We start from the raw sequence: 16,938 nt of genomic DNA, 5'->3' as shown, positions 1-16,938 counted from the left end.
CAAACCCAGGCAGCCTGCTGGTAACTGTGGGGCCTAAATGATCTTCCTGGGCCTCAGTCTCCTCATCTGTAAAATACAGATAAGAATATCTAGTTCGGTGTGTTGTTATGGAATGAAACCAAGTAATATAGAGAGAGAATGTTTAGCAAAGTGCTTGGCACGTAGTAGGTACCTAATAATTGGTACTAGTGTTATAGGCGCCTCTCACCAACCCCAGAGAGGTGTTATCTGACAGGACAGCCCCCTGAGTCAGAGGGAGAGGGCTGTTCCCAGCCTCAGTCCTTGTCTTCTCATATAAATGAATTTATGTGAGAGATCTTGACTGCATTGTGAAAAGCCACTGTATTATAGTATTTAAAGCATGGATCTTTATTGAAGAAAGCAAGCAAACCTATACATCTGGCTTATGAAGCACGGACGGACTCTCAGCTAATCTGAAGAGCACGTTGGGCGGGGGCATGAGGCTTATATACCCTCCTGTCTATAGGCTTCAGAATTCCTCTGCTGACTATTTTGGTACAGGTTAATTCTCAAGGTCCCTTTTTTTAGTTTGTTGAGGCCTTCCCAGAATTCATGAAAAGCACCTGGCAACTTTATCTTGCCAAGCCTTGAGATTGCTGGCTTCTCTGCTTAGGGCGCAAAATGGCCCTTTTTTCCTTTCCCCTCTCCTCCTCCCTTTCTGAATTCCCTCATTAGGGAGGTTTGTTTTTTTGAGTCCCCTCCTCCCCCTATTTGCTCTGTGTCCTTGGCTGGGGAAGATAATGGCTTGTTAGTTACAAGCTGGCTACAGATTGCCCACACTGTTTGGCCCTCTTAACTTTTCTCAGTTTCCACAGGGCTCCTGCCCTGGAATCCTGTAACATTAGCTTAATATTCATGAGATGTTTATTGAGCCCTGATTATATGTACTAGTCCTAGGTTTTCGGGGGGTGGGGGGTAAAGAAAGTTGTAAGACTGTTTCCAGAGCTATTGACCTAATAGAAATAGGAACTTACACGTGAAAATTGAACTAACCATAGAAGGAAATTGAGTGTTATAGCGTGTGTACTCCAGTGCTGGTCAAGGTTCCTGTTCAAGGTGAATCAAGGAGCTTATGCCAGAATGTGAATCAATGAACTGCCTCCTCCGGAAGACAGTCTTGCTATGAAGAAAGATGTCAGCTAAACTACCCAATGTACTTAGTGAAGCAGTTGACTTCTATTCTGGCCCAAGTCTGGTACCATTCTTGGTTCACGCTTTGAGGATCCCTGCTCTTGGAATCTGTTACATCTGCCACTTGGGATAGCCTCCTCTCTTTGTGCCTGACTGTATTTTAAGTATTTATAAGCAATCTAGCATAATGTGAACACAAAATAGAGAGTTTGCTAAATTGATGTCATACACTTTTTGTGCCATTAAATGCAATAGGGTATACCACATTGCTTCCAGCCTTAGGCTTGAAGATGAGCATCTTCTATAGCTAGAAGCTGTTCTTTTTTTGTCACCATGATCAGTGGAGGTGGTGGCAGTCTGTTCTCCCTGTCTCTTTGCTGGGGTTCTTAATCTTACTTTTTGTGTTATGGACCCCTTTGGCCAACTGTTATATCTATGGACCATTTCTTAAAATGATGTTTTTAATCATATAAAATACAATCTGTAAGGTTACAAAGGAAACCAATTATATTGAAATCTACTTATTGAAAGGTTAAAGTCAGTGGTGTGAGGGCAGGCTAAATAGCCACCTCAGACGGTGATTAAAGAAAAATTGAATTTATTTAAGGAAAAGGGGAGGGTGATGTGGATATCCAAAGGGAAGGGCTGCACAGTCCTGAGCCAAAGGGTATTGGGTCTGTGATGGCAGCAAAAATGTACTCAGGACAGTGAAGCAGGAAGGGCATAGAAGGAGCAGCAGGAAAGCCTAGGCTGGGCTGCTCTGGCTCACTGGGAAGTCAGGAAAAGGGGCCTTTGGGGACAGGTTCAGGAGGTCAGCCCGGGACAAGTTACCACTGCCCATGTGGGGTTCATTAGAGGTTGGGGATATGTGACTATGGGAGAACAGTAGCGGGGTGCTCCTCGGAGGGATAGCATGCACTGGGTCCTTTGTTCTGAGTGTATTTATCTCTTTCTTGCAGGTGGAAATCTTAGGGGAGGTATCAGGGGAGGGTCTTAATAGAATATTCATCAGCTTTCCAGGTGTGCTCTTTCAGGGTCGTGGTCCCCACTGATTGGTCGGTGCCAGGGCTGGTCCGACCAATGTAGCTGGTCCTGAGGCAGCCACAGTGTCACTTGTCTGGTTTTGCTGCTTTTCTGGGCCTGGAGCTGAAATACAATTGAGGCCTAGATGTTATCTTTAGGGAAGAAAAGGTCAGGGGGGCGGGTCCAATCCTCAGGACCAGAGATATACTAGGGGAGGAAAGGTTACCCTGGGGGTGAGGTTCTTGTTTTTCCAGTTTTGCCACCTGCCAGGCATCCTGTGAGCTTCTGTACCTGGTGAACTTCTGTACCTGGCCCATCGCCTCTGCTCTGGGGTCTAACACTTTTCAAAATGTTAAAAACAATTTGTGATAGTTCTGTATGTGTTTCATTATTAACATATAACAAAATCTAGCATCTAGTCTAAGAACTACCATTGTTTTGAAGAAGTGATAAGCACAAATAACATTTTGACCTATCTATAACAACTCTGATGGGTTATGAAACCATCTGTGCTTTCATAGGTAACCAAGTCACAAGTATTGCTAACACGGTTGCATTATAATAGAAGGAAATGCTAGAATTTCAGTTAGAGATTAGTGAAAATAAGTATATATATTCTTTATTGATCCAAGTTGAAGGCGCCCTGCATTTACTCTCTGGTTAAGAACCCCTGCTTTGGGAATAACAAGCTGGGAAAAGGGGGTGTTCTGAAACTTTTTATTACTTTTCTTGGGACAGATATTTTGGGCTTGTAATAAATCCAATTACAGTTTCAGTCCCTGCTGAGGTTCTATTATAATTCTAGCACTGAAATTCTAGCATTTCCTTCTATTATAATTTTCTTTTGCTTTATTTGAAATACAAAGGAGCAAGTTTTTCCTCTGATCTATTTGTGGAGACCAACATTCTACAAGGACTTAAACAAAGGCATCTCAGGGATAGTATTTGCATAAAATATTCATTTCTCCCAATGCAGTTAAATGGATTCCTCTTCAGGAACAGTTCTTGCTTTCAAAGGTAATCACAAGGTCAGGGGGAGGAAAATTTGTTACATGAAGAAGCTAGAGGGCTTAGGGCCCCTTTGGGGGGAGTTTTCTTGAGGAAGCTATAACAGATCCCAAGAGAGAAAGGGATCTTGGAATTCTAGAGTGATGGAGAGGCTTCTGGGAGCAGAGAAGTAGATCAGAGTTCAAACGGGAAGGCTCAGTTAGGTAAGAGATGGAAGTGTGTTCATGGAAGTGGAGAGGTCAGCTAGCTTTGGCCCAAGTGAAAGAATGAGGGAATATGAGCCTAGACAGGTAGATCGAAGATGGTTGTGATGGATCTTCATATGCCAGGGATGTGGAATATTATTGACAGAGGGAGTCAGTTAAATCTTTTAATAAGAATGAGATAAAGAAATTTCTGATGCAGGAATATCAACATGACAACATGTTTTTAGTTGAATTGGGTGTGGAAAGAAAATATGGACAATCTACCTAATAAAAGAGTAACATGCTAATTGACTGTACCTTCATAACGCCCACCAGCAAATCAGGAGTGAGTATGCAAATTAACCCAACAAAGATAGAGGGTTAATTTGCATATGCAGGCGCCGAGCTGCTGGGGGCGTTCTGCACCACCCCAGCCACTCCGGGCCTCTGGGCAGCGTGGGAAGGCAGAAAGGTGGTTCTGGCCAGAGCGAAGGCGGTGCCAGCAGCCAGGGGAAGGAAGGCTCATTCTTGCATGAATCTTTGTGCATTGGGTCTCTAATTCTATATAATAAAAGGCTAATATGCAAATAGACCGAATGGCAGAACAACCAAACAACCGGTCGCTATGACTTGTGCTGACCACCAGGAGGCACGCGCAGAACATGCCGGGCTTGGCAGCAGGCAGCAGAGTGCAGAGCATGGTTGGCAGCAGCCACAGCGGGATGGTGGAGCAGGTGAGCGGGGGCGCCAGACCAAGGTGGGGCACTAGTCGCTGTCATCAGGGTGAGCCTCTGCTTGTTACTGAAAATTCTTTGCTCCCGGGTGCCATGGTCCCACCTGTTGTTTGCACCCGCAGCCAGCACTGGAGCTGCCGCTCACACCTGCTGCCAGCACCCAGCGCTGGTTCCAATCACTTGGTGCCGTCAGTGGGCGCGAGCAGTGGCTGCCGGCCCTGATCACCCCTGAGGCTTCTTTACCTCCCCCTGCTCCTAAGGGGTGATCAGGGCAGCAGCTGCTGCTCGTACCCACTACTGGTGCCAGCCCCAATCACTCGGCACCGTCAATGGGTGTGAGAGGGGCCGCCGCCAGCATGTGGGAGTGGTGGCAGTAGGAACGGGGCTGCCAGTAGACAGGGAACTGGGGGCCGCACCGGGAGGGGCTGGGCAGGGGTGTGGAGGAAGGGCTGAGACCTGCCACTGTGCCCACTGCAGCCTCGTGGCCCGCAGTTCCTTTCAAGGTGCACAAATTTGTGCACTGGGCCCCTCGTAGTTTTATAATCAGATGGCAAGATGGATGGATAAAATTATCTCTGCTTTCCCTATCGTAACATCTTCCATAATTGCCACTAGGAGAGCTTATTAATGTTACAGGTTACCAAGATTCTGCTCTGCAAATTATATCCCCAGTACGTCTGGGATTTGTCATTTTTAAAACTGCTCCATGTGATTTTATCTTCAGACAAGTTGGAAAATACTCCACAGGAATGTTGGTCTGATCAGATGAGAAACTGCATGTGAGAATTTCAAAGCAAAAATTGAACTGGACTAAACAGACAGTGATGACTTTATTCAAGGCTATTGTAATAGGGGAGAGAAACCAGAACTCAGGCTGAATTCAACTCCACGTAAACCAAAGGGAAAAGGAAAAAACTAAAGTATTTTAGGAAAGAGATAGGTCAGTGGGATGTGTAGAGCACTTTGACTTATTCCCGAGTTTGCAAATGTTTATCTCTGTGATTTGGCCACCTGTGTTTGCTCATGGGTGCCCACCAATTAGCCAGTTAGGCTTCTACCTTCCCCAAGAGACTGGCAAATAGGGACACTATCTTTCCAGCTGATTACATTTCTAAGGGATGGCTCCTAATCCTTGAGAAAGGCCCTGCTGGGTTGTAAAAGTGAGAGAATCTGAGAGGTGACTTACATCTCGATGGGGAAGAAAAAGAATTTACAATTACAAGTTTTCTGAAGTAAGTGCTCCAAGAAGAGAGAGGTCAGGGACACAGTCTGGAGGAAGCCTGTCTGAATTTTAGTCAAGCTGACAGGAACATTCAGGCTGTTCTGGCCAAGGGCAAGGTACTAGTATTACTATTACTACTATCTTCAGGGTGGATAACACCTGACAGGGAGTGGAAAGGAAGAATCAATATTAGGAATATTGGGAGGGAAAATTCAACTTCCTAACCTAATGTTGAGAATTAATTGGATGGGGGATACAGAAAAGTGAGCAGTCAATGTCTAGTGACTCTAGACACAGGGAGAATGAAGGTACATTGACAGAAATGGAACTTCCAGTTGGCAGGCAAGTGGTGGTGCCAAAGGACCCAGGCCAACATGGTAAAGCATAGCTCTTAGTTTCCTTTAGTAGAAGCAGGACCCTATAGTCAGTGCCAGGAGTTGGCAGAGAGAGAGAGAAAGAGGGAAAGCCGCAGGGCTGTGGAAGCCTCCTCTCGAGGGTGGTCCTTTCTGACAGAACCTGCAGAGCAGCCTGCATGGTGCATTTGTGATTAGCATCCTGTTAGCTCCACCTAAGTCTCACACACACACACACACACACACACACACACACACCCTGGATACACACTGAAGTATTTCAAAGTAAATTATAGGCATTTTAGCAGCTAAGATTTATGGGAAAAATGATGACTTCCATTTAGCACAAGTTGTATTAGAAATTTTTCAGGAGGTCAGCCTGGGGAATGGTCTCTGAAGAAGAGACAACTGAAACCCTGGGAGTGGATAAGATTTTCACAAACTTACTGGGGATGTATAACATTAATGTGTCTTACCTTTTTTTAAGGGAATATAAAGGGGCAAAACAGAGATCTAAGAATGCAGTTTTGTTAAGCAGTAGAGGGTGGTTGTGGTGTTGCCTGCTCCAGTGAGGTCTGTGACAATAAGAACTGTAAGAGGTGCCATTGATTTGTTCATGGAACACTGGCAAAGGAGAGCATCAGTAAAGTGGACAGAGGAGTCAGATGCAGGGTTTGATAGTGAGTGGTGAGACAAAGGAAGATAAATCCCACATGATTTCACTTATATGTGGAACCTAAAAATCAAAATAAATGCACAAGCAAAACAAACAAGAACAACAAGAGTGAGTGGTAAAAAAGAAACCAGGCGTGCAGATGGAGGTCTGGCTCTGAAAGAAAGATGTAGGAAGAGAGCAGGAAAGTCACAGGATTAAGTTACTGGGGATGCATGAAATTAATGTGTTTTACTTTTTCTTCCTCCTTTTTTTAGTGATCAGAAATGAGTGAACAGCCAGAAAAAAACAATTCCACTGAAGAGGGACACACAGGTCAAAGTTCTCCTGAGAAAAACTGTCAAATCGGACAAAAACAACTGGTATGGCATATGGATATTACCATTCCATGGAATTTGGGGAGTTTCCAGCATGGGGGTTCCTGAGAGGCCCCATATTTGCAGGGAAAGGTGGGCTCTCTCAGGACTCCTTACAAAGGATTTCTGCCCCCTCCCCATAATGATGGGGCTTTTCTTCCTCTTAACTCTACTCACTGCTAAGCTGGTCGCACCTCATATATCTCCGCTGTGCCTCTCAGTTTCAGAATTTTTATTAATTCTTGTATTGAATTTATTGGAATGACACGGATTAATAAAATTATATAGGTTTCAGGTATACAACTATATAATACATCATCTTCATATTGTATTATGTGTTCACCACCCCAAGTAAAATCTCTTCCATCAACATTTATCCCCCCTTTTACCCACTGTATTATTGTCTGTGTCTATGAGGTTTTTTTTCTTTCTTAATCCCTTCACCTTTTTCACCCAGTTCCCACCCCCCCTTCCCTCTGACAGCTGTCAGCCTATTCTCTGTATCTATAAGTATGTTTTTATTTTGTTAGTTTATTTTGCTCGTTAGATTCCACATATGAACAAAATCATATGGTACTTGTCTTTCTCCGACTGGCTTATTTCACTTAGCAAAATACTCTGCAGGTCCATCCATGCTGTCACAAAAGTTAAGATTTCTTTATTTTTTTAAGAATAAGTAATATTACATTGTGTAAATTACCACAGCTTTCTTATTCACTTATCTACTGATGGGCACTTGGGCTTTGTACAAATATTGGCTATTATAAATAACGCTGCAACAAACATAGGAGAGCACATATATTTTTCAATTTTCAAATTGTGTTTCAAGTTTCGTTGGATATATACCCAGAAGTGGAATCACTGGGTCATAGGCAGTTCCATTTTTAAATTTTTGAGGTAAGTCCATACTGTTTTTCGGTGGCTATACCAATCTGCATTTCCACCAACAGTCCATCAGGATTTCCTTTCCTCCACAACCTTGCTAACACTTGTTGTTTGTTGATTTATTGATGATAGCCATTCTGAGGTGTGAGGTGATATTTTATTGTGGTTTTATTTGCATTTCTCTGATGATTACTGATGTTGAGCATCTTTTCATTTGTCTCTTGGCCATCTGTATGTCCTAAGCTGAGAAGTTTTAATTCAGGTCTTTTGCCCATTTTTTAATTGGATTATTTGGGTTTTTTAGTGTTGAGTTGTATAAAGTTCTTTACAAATTTTAGATAGTAACCTCTTATCAGATATTTCATTGGAGAATATGTTCTCCCATTCAGTGAGTTGTCTTCATTTTGTTGATTATTTCCTTTGTTGTATAAAAACGTTTTAGTTTGATGTAATCCCATTTATTTATTTTTCTATTGTTTCCTTTGCCCAAGGAGATATATCAGAAAAAAAATATTGCTACAAGAAATGTCTGAGATTTTTACTGGCTATGTTTTCTTCTTTATGGTTTCAAGGTCCACCATTTAAGTCTTTAATCCATTTTGAGTTTGTTCTTCTGTATGGTGTAAGAAGATGGTCTAGTTTCATTTATTTGTCCAGTTTTGTAACACCATTTATTGAATAGTCTCTTTATCTCATTGTATGTCCTTGCCTTGTTTGTCAAATATTAATTGACTATAAAGGCATGGGTTTATTCCTGGCTCTCTTTTCTGTTTCATTGATTTATATGTCTGCTTTTATGCCAATACCATGCTGTTTTGATCACTATAGCCTTGTAGTGTAGTTTGATATCAGGTCGCGTGATACCTCCTAGACATGGGTCTTTTTCCTTCTTCAGGTTGTGGAAGTTTTCAGTCATTATTTCTTCAGATTGGTTCTCGATCCGTTGCTCTTTCTCTCTTTCTTCTGGTACTCCTGAGATATGGATGTTGTTATGCTTCATGTCATCCCAAAGGTTCCTTAAACTATTTTCATTAATTTTTTTTTCTTGGTGCTGCTCTGATTGGGTGTTTTCTACTATCATGTCTTCCAAATTGCTTGTTCCATCTTCTGCTTCATTTAACCAGATATTGTATTCTTCATTTCTGACTGGTTCTTTTTTTATGGTTTCTGTGACATTATCCTCTATCTCTTAGTAATTTTTCACTGTTCCTTGAGCATCCTTATAACTGTTTTTATGAGCTCTACTAGTGGCCCAGTGCACAAATTCGTGCACATTGGAAGGGAATTAATTAGAAGAAATATTTTAATATCACTATTTGCCAAGTCCTGGGTGCGGGTATCTGGCTCCCTCCTCCCTCCTGTCAGAGTCTGGACTGGTGCCTGTGGGGACGCAGCGTCAAGTCCTGCCGGCACCGTGAGACCCAGAGTCAAGTCTCTGCCCACCGCGTGTACCTCGCCACGCACTCAGCCACACCCACCCCACACGCCTTGCCACGCATGCAGCTCTGCCCACCCACGTGCGCCTCGAAATCACATGAGACCCAGACCCGCTGGCGCCGGTGGGGATGTAGCGTCAAGTCCCCACCAGCACCACGCGGGACTCCCCTGAGTCCCAGAGTCCTGCCCCGTGGCCGGCCCCTCAGGACTCCCCCGATGCAACTCCTGGTCAAGTCCCCGCCCACCCATGTGCACCTCACTGCATACACAGCCCCGCCCACCCACACACACAGCCTCCTGGTGATCGTTCGTTACAGTGTCATGACCACAGGTTTTTTATAATATAGGATATCTGGTAAATTGCTTACCTATGCTTCATTTAGCTTTTTTTTTCTGGAGATTTCTCCTGTTCTTTCATTGGGGTCATCTTTCTTTGTCTCCCCATTTTGGCTACCTTTTGGTTGCATTTTATTTGTTTCTATATACGGTAGTAGATCTGCTATGACTTCCAGTCTTGGAAGGGTAGCATTATGTAGTAAGTGTCCTGTGGGACCCAGTGATGCAGTCCCCGTGATCACCTGAGCTTGGTGATCCTGGAATGTCCCTTATGTGTATTAAGTGGAACTTCCTGTTGTACTTAAGTATTGCTTTCTATTAGCCTGTTCACTATGGGGTCGACCCTCAGGCTGGCAGGCTATCGGTGTACAAGCTGCTGTAGCTCAGAACAGAATTTGCCTCAGCAGGGTCTGGTACCTGTTGAGATCTCACTTTGGATATGCTGCTTGTGAAGCTATTTGGTTTCTGCTCCAATGTTATCGAAAGCTGGCCACTGGCTATGTTGGTTCTGTGCCTCTTGGGAGGGACTCTGGTGCAGGTCCATGTCAGATGCTGCCTGTGACTGGCCCTGGGCAATCTCTTTGAAGCTACAAAGCAATCCATAGTTTTTGTCTGCCTCTGCTGAGCCTGAGTGTGTGCAGGAAGGACCAGCTATGCACCAAGGCAATCTTTTACCAGCATCTTTTGAAATTCAGCAAAAGTTCCAAGGCACCCCAAGATCCACCTCCACCTGCCTCCATCTGCTGGCTGCCTGTTAGGCTTAGTCACTGAAGAGCCTCTAGTGGTACTTGAGTTGCATGAGGTAGGTTTACAGTGAGTCACCAGGTAGGGATGAGTGGTGTCCACCAGATAATACAGTTTCAAACTCGGAGCCAGTGCTGGGTCTGAGGCCACTCAGCAAATGTCCCACAGTATACCAAATCTAGCTGCCACCTGCTGAATTCTTGCACACCTTATGGTGGGGCAGGGTCTCAGGGAGTTAAGTGGGGAGACCAACAGAGTTTATCAGGCCCAATAAGACCAAAATTTGGTTGTGTAAAGGGAAGGCTCTGCTCGATTTTCACAGGCAGATGCTATGTGGGCACCTCTTCCCGGCTCTGGTGCTCAGGACTGGGGACCCAGCTTGGAATTTATGGCCCACGTTTCTCAGGAGGAACCTTTGCAGCTGAGATATCCCTCCAGAATCTCAGCTGCCACTTGTGGGAGTAGGGCTAGCGCTTTTCTCATCTCCACCCTTTCTACCAGTCTCAATGTGGATTCTTCTATAAATCTTTGGTTACAAGACTTTTCTTCAGTGAATCTTCACTTCGTTATTCAGGTTGATTGTTCTCTATTTTAATTGTAATTCCAGTTTTGTCCTGGAAAGAGGTGAGTGTAATGTCCCCTACTCTGCCACCATCTTGGATCCCTCCTATTTATTAATTATTGTATTATTTTCCATACAAATAACTGTAAACCTACTTTTACCCCTATACTCTTGTATAGTAGCCTTGTATAGTAGCCTATATGTTTTTGGGCCACTCAGGTTATCTTTATAAAATCCTTTAAAAGAGCATTCCCTTCCCTCGTGACATATATGATACATGTTCAAAATAAGACATCAGGATCGCTTGAAGCATCTTTGTTACTTGTGTTCCTGATTAGGCCCCATTTAATTTGGAATTATAAATAACCCCAAACAGAGACTTTTGAAAATTTACACTAACACTCTAGACAGCCATTTTAGCAAGATTTTCTTCTTCAAATCTGGCTTTGACTGAGAGTGTAAACTTTATTGGCTGTGGTCTGCATCGGAGCCCTGGTAGAGCACACACTCCCAGGGTATCAGTCCTTCTGAAATGTCCCAGAGCATGGAAGGGAGGACTGCGTGTACTTGGGCTCTCTGTGATGTGACACAGTTTACCTGAGCTTCTTCAGCTGGCAACTGTGGAAAGGCCTTTGCTCCTTTGTCCTTCTCTACCATAAAATGCTAATTCTCACTTTCATCCCCATCATGTTTGAGAAGCCAGCTGGTGTTTTGCTGGTATAAAAAGAATTATGTTCCCATTTGTTTGTTTGTTTTTACATATGTTTTATACTATGGATTTCTTTGTTCAGAAAGAATGACTTAACTTGAGGAAATTTACATCCTCTTCTTGAACTTAATCAGATTAAAGTGGTTATTTCTCTAGATAACAGTATCTGTCCTTCATGCCCTTATGGTAAACATTACAGAAAATTTATTTTGATACAAGGTAAATAGATAAAGCTATCCAGTTCTTACTGCTAATACATTTTATTTGTCTCATAGCAACAGATAGAGCGGCAGTTAAGATGCTTGGCATTTCAGAATCCTGGACCCCAGGTAGCAGACTTTAATCCTGAAACACGACAGCAGAAAAAGAAAGCCCGGATGTCAAAGATGAATGAGTATTTTTCTGTGAATTACAAGTAAGATCATGATTTATTTTATTTAATCTCTGGGTTAATAAAATGCATGAGTTCTACTTGACAAAGCAAAGTAATTAAAGGTTGTCTCTTGTTTATGATTTAAATATATGTTTTCTTAAGTACAGTACACCCGATGTATCTGGAAGTTAGTAACTTCAAGAAAAAAACTATAATCCCAAGCTAGAATTTAATTTTTAAAAAAAGGCTTCAGAGAAATTTAATAGGAAAAATGATTAAAAGTAAGATGCATCATTTGAAGGAGAAATGATATAACCACGGGAATGGATTCAGATATCAAATGGGCACGAAGTATCATAAATACAATGATTGCTAATGCATCATAAGTATAAACTAAGTAAGCCATAAAGAAATAGCTTGATAAATTCTACTACTTTGAACTTAAGGATTTATAACCATTAAAAGACATCCTAAAATAATAAGACACAAATCACAAGGTAGGAAAAGTTATTTATAATTTAAATGATTAGTGTCCAAAATCTATAGAGAATGCTACAAGTTAAGTTTTTTAAAAAAGGTAAATTTCCTCTGAGAAAAAAATGAACCAAGCAATGAACAGACATTTCATAGAAGAAAAGGTTAGTAAACACTCAGGATACTGAGCCGCATCAGTAATGTATGGAGAAGTGCCCCACTTCCCAGACAGCAAAGAGATTAGTCTGATAATATCAGTGTTGATGAAACTATAGAACACAGAACATCACTGCCACATAATATTTTGAAGTGTTGCTGGGTAATCTCCAGGGTAGTGTTTCCTCTGAGTAAAGGGATCACATTAATGAAGTTGTTGCATAATAATTTATCCTCAGTGTTGAGGAACATTGCACTGTTGTGTTAGTGTCATTCATTTTCTTTGCAGAGTTATGAAGAAGTATGACAGAAGTGGCAGGCTAATCTGTAATGACGCCGATCTGTGCGACTGCCTGGAGAAGAACTGCCTGGGCTGCTTCTACCCCTGTCCCAAGTGTAACTCCAACAAGTGTGGGCCCGAGTGCCGCTGCAGCCGCAAGTGGGTTTACGATGCCATTGTCACCGAGTCCGGAGAGGTCATCAGCACCCTGCCATTCAGTGTTCCTGACTAGCAGCCATTACATGTGAATTGATTTGTTTCTTCTTCTTTACATTTAAGCCAACCCATTTATCTTGGTGAATTGTAGGGCTTGGAGGGAAATGTTGGAAAAACATACTTAAGAGTCGTGTTTTCCAAAGCTGTAACGCAATGTAGAATGGGCAGTCATTCTAGAACCTTTTTACTGTGTCTTCTCAAATTCTTTCCCTTGGGTGGGTAGAAGACTGTGATAGTGGATGGATCTCTGTTTCTCTCATCAATACTTCCATCTCTACTCTGTCCTCGAATTTAAAATCTCTTTCCTTTTTGCTGATACATCTGAGAAAATGTAATTTTAAGATTTTCAGAATTCTTTGGCTGAAAGTCTTTTTTTTTTTAACATAGAATCATACATTTATAATATCTAGTTATCCTTAAAATTGTACACATCACTAGTTCTAAATCAGAATTGCTATTTGGACTTTAAAAAAAGGACCCAAACCTTATGACTTTGCATTGCATATTCATAGTCTGATTTGTTATTGTTGTTTTAATAATATTAAAATTAAATTTGGTAATGTTTTTATTAAAAATTTATATTTTACTTATAAAGTTGAGAAATGAGGACTTGCATATCCTAAAAGCCAGTGGTTTACATTGTTTTCATTTCAGGCTCAGTATCTCAAAATTTGTTTTCAAAAGAAGAAAATTTAAGTTATTATACAAATGTGAGTTTGTTATATGTTTGCTAATTAAGTGTATTGCTATGCAGTTGAATAGATATATGCTGTGTGTGTTTTTCAAATCGGATACATTGTGGGAAGTTTATAGAAAGTTGAGCTGTCTTCTTTGTATGTGCTTTTATAGTCCCATTTACCTTAAGTTGGTAGACTTGTATCATAGATTTTTATTATCCTACATCCAAGTTTCTAATTCTTTAGGTTGAATTTGCATTTCTGAGGTGATATTGATGCTGCTGGTGTGGGGCCAACCTTTGAGAGCCATTTCTTTAAGTTATATTAGATACATAATGTATGGAAGGGTTTAAGTAGATAATTGAATAAGTACTTTAAAACATTATTAAGCGTTTTAATTTTAAAGTAAACTTTTCAAGGGTTTATTTTTCCTATATAATCATTTTCAAAAGCATTTATTTCTGCACAGTTCACATGTCCCAGGGAAGGGTCCTGAGAATTCAAGGCTTGTTATTTCACAGTATGTTTTGAGACTAACATAACAAAAATTTTAGAAGTCCTATTTTGACTACAGTACCCCTGTGTGTGTAGCAGGAGGACTTACTCTGTTTCCCACAGAATTTACTGAGTTTTCCAGATTCACCTCACTTTTACTGAGCCAAATATTGTGTTAAGTGCTTCCAGTTCATTACCTATGATCATCAGGGCAACTGAGGAAGATAGGAACTCAGATCACCGGAGTCAGACCCTTTGAAATGCCTACCAGGAGTGTGCAGCCCTGAAACCAGTCAAAAGGAGTCGGGGGCTTTCTTGGTTTATGTTTTGTTTTGAGAATAATTGTTATTTATAAATGGCTAACCAAATGCATTATTTTATTCTTATTTATTTTACAGACACATAATTTTTTACATTGAAAGTAATCTTACAGGTTGTCTAAATAATAACCTAATCAGCAACTATGAACTAAGAGGCTTCTCTGTGCCAGGCCCCAAGCTAGCTAGGCACAGGGATGGAGCAGTGAGTGAAACTCAGCTGATTCCTGTCTTCACAGGGTTTATAGACTATAACCAATCTTTTTTGTTTGTTTTGTTTCTACAAAGGAGAAAATTTACACCCAATGAGATAAAATGACTCTGTTAAGGACACATGGAAGAGCTGGCAACCTTGGTGTTTAGAACCCTAAGACTAGGTCAGTGTTCTCTGCACGACACCAAGCATTTCCTACATTTGCCTGATTGTAAAACGTATCCAAGTGCTTTTAATAATACACATTCCTGAGCCCCATCCCAAACCTCAGGAATCACCACCTCTGAGGATGAGACCTGGGCATTCATATTTTTAAACAAGCTCCCCAGGTAAATCTCAGGAGCAGGTAAGTTTGAGAAACACTGCCTTAACACTAGTTGTCAAATTCTCATATTAAAAAAGAATCTAAGGCAAAATAACACTAAAGTACCTTTCCCTTTTGTCTTCTCTTGTCATTCAGTCTTAATCATTAGATGAAATAATCTGGTTTAAAAAGTGTGTTGGCAAATTATGTTGGTAAGTTTCCAAAGTAAAGCAATAAATAAAATAAGGTAAAATGAATTGCACAGTTATTAAGCAGACACCTCATACTGCTTTCATGGAAACCTGGAAAGACATTTGATGGAGAACTTTCTTAGGAATCAGTTTATTTCATCCTGACCTAATGCCAATTCTATGCATTTTTTAAAAGCCTCCTGCACTAAACGATTATTGCAAAAATAAATTTATGTGAATTGTCAGAAACCTATTTTGCAAGTGTCATTTTTATCACAGAGTGAGCAAAACTCTTCAGTTATTTGAACTAAATTCAGATTAACAGAGAATATAGCCTAACTATCTGATTACATTAACTAAGGAAATTGTCTTGTCATTGTATTAGGATTTTTTTCTTCCTGCTTGGCTATCTTTGAATGCTGATAGGGTGTCTAAATGAATATGTATAGAAATGGTAAGGAAAGCTATTTCACAGAAGGTCATTTAAATATAAACTGTTACAAACTGAAGAATTTAGACAAGTCATCCTGTACCAATTTATACAAATTGGAATGCCATATCACATCAGTTTGCAGAATGACTTTATCTGAGTCTAATTTGTAAGAATTAAAGAATAGCCATAGTGTCCAGACAATCCTTTTGTACCCACCCCCCCCCCCAACACACACACACACACACACACACACACACACACACACACACACACACACACAGTATCCTGGATCCATTTCAGCTATAAACCTTGGGATGCTAACTGATGGAAAAATCATTTGACCTCTCCTTTATATATTTATTTGCTTTTCTGGAAGGTGAACAAGGCCAACTTGGATATTTGGTAGATATCAAGATTATGGTTCTATAACGCCTAGGAAACTTGAACATCGACATGACCAGGGCTGCAGTGCTTGGCTATGAAGGCTATTTGTGGCTTACGTGCAGGGGCTGCCTTCCACGTCATAGACAACATAGGCAACACTGCCAAGAATGCCCCTTAGGGCTGTACAGCCAAGGGCCCCGTGAGCGGGTACCATTCGATGTGTGGATTTCTTAATTGTCTAGTCTTTATTGACCTTTAGTATGTTCTAGGCCAGGGATGGGCAAACTTTTTGACTCGAGGGCCACAATGGGTTCTTAAACTGGACCGGAGGGCCGGAACAAAAGCATGGATGGAGTGTTTGTGTGAACTAATATAAATTCAAAGTAAACATCATTACATAAAAGGGTACGATCTTTTTTTTTTAATTTCAATAGTTTTATTCATTTCAAACATTTTAACAAGAATGTAAACACTAATTATTATAATTTGAAACTTCAAAAAATGGAGGAATCATAGCACAATAACATACCTTATATTAAAGATGGCAAAGGCAAAATAAAATTGCCTAACAAAGGAAAGGTACAAAAGCCTTTCAAATTAAACTTAAATATAATAAAATAATTTAAAACTAAAACAAATAGAAAAGAACAAAATGTGTAAACAGTAAATTAAACATTTTCTTTAGTGCAACTTCCAAATTATGCCCGGGACGTAGATGTAGATGGCAATGTAGACTGGGTTGAAAGGTTTTTGGTTTTTAAAACATCAACTTCAGTGGGAACAGTGTTGTTGGTCTCCTTTTTAGCTAATGCTCTGATACTGTGCTCTCCAAGGGCATGTCTCCCTACATCACCACAATAACGTGTCTATGCATTCCCAGGGTGATGTCCGGGGACGCGTCCGCGGGCATTACAAGGAGCCTCTGGAAGATTGAGAGGTTGTTCCTTCTACTGAATGGGCGGATATAAATCCGCCCACTCAGAAGAAGGAGCTGCGGCCGTGTTTCCCGACGTTGCCATGTTAACACTGCTGCTGGTGAAGGAGC

The 16,938-nt window shown here is 41.2% G+C and overlaps 1 protein-coding gene across 1 annotated transcript; it reads left to right on the top strand.

Moving 5' to 3' along the window:
* Positions 1 to 6,616: 6,616 nt before the first annotated feature.
* On the top strand, positions 6,617 to 12,894 carry ARL14EPL (ARF like GTPase 14 effector protein like; the record flags this gene model as incomplete). Its single annotated transcript, XM_080680134.1, has 3 exons — positions 6,617 to 6,712; positions 11,655 to 11,794; positions 12,672 to 12,894. 3 exons carry the CDS (start codon positions 6,617 to 6,619, stop codon positions 12,892 to 12,894), a joined length of 459 nt encoding a protein of 152 aa, XP_080536260.1.
* Positions 12,895 to 16,938: the final 4,044 nt, after the last annotated feature.

This window comes from Plecotus auritus, assembly GCF_963455305.1.
Source record: "Plecotus auritus genome assembly, chromosome: 7".
In the NCBI taxonomy this organism is placed as follows: Eukaryota; Metazoa; Chordata; class Mammalia; order Chiroptera; family Vespertilionidae; genus Plecotus; species Plecotus auritus.
The sequence above is the reverse complement of the archived record's forward strand: the minus strand, read 5'-3'. Positions and strand labels throughout refer to the sequence as shown.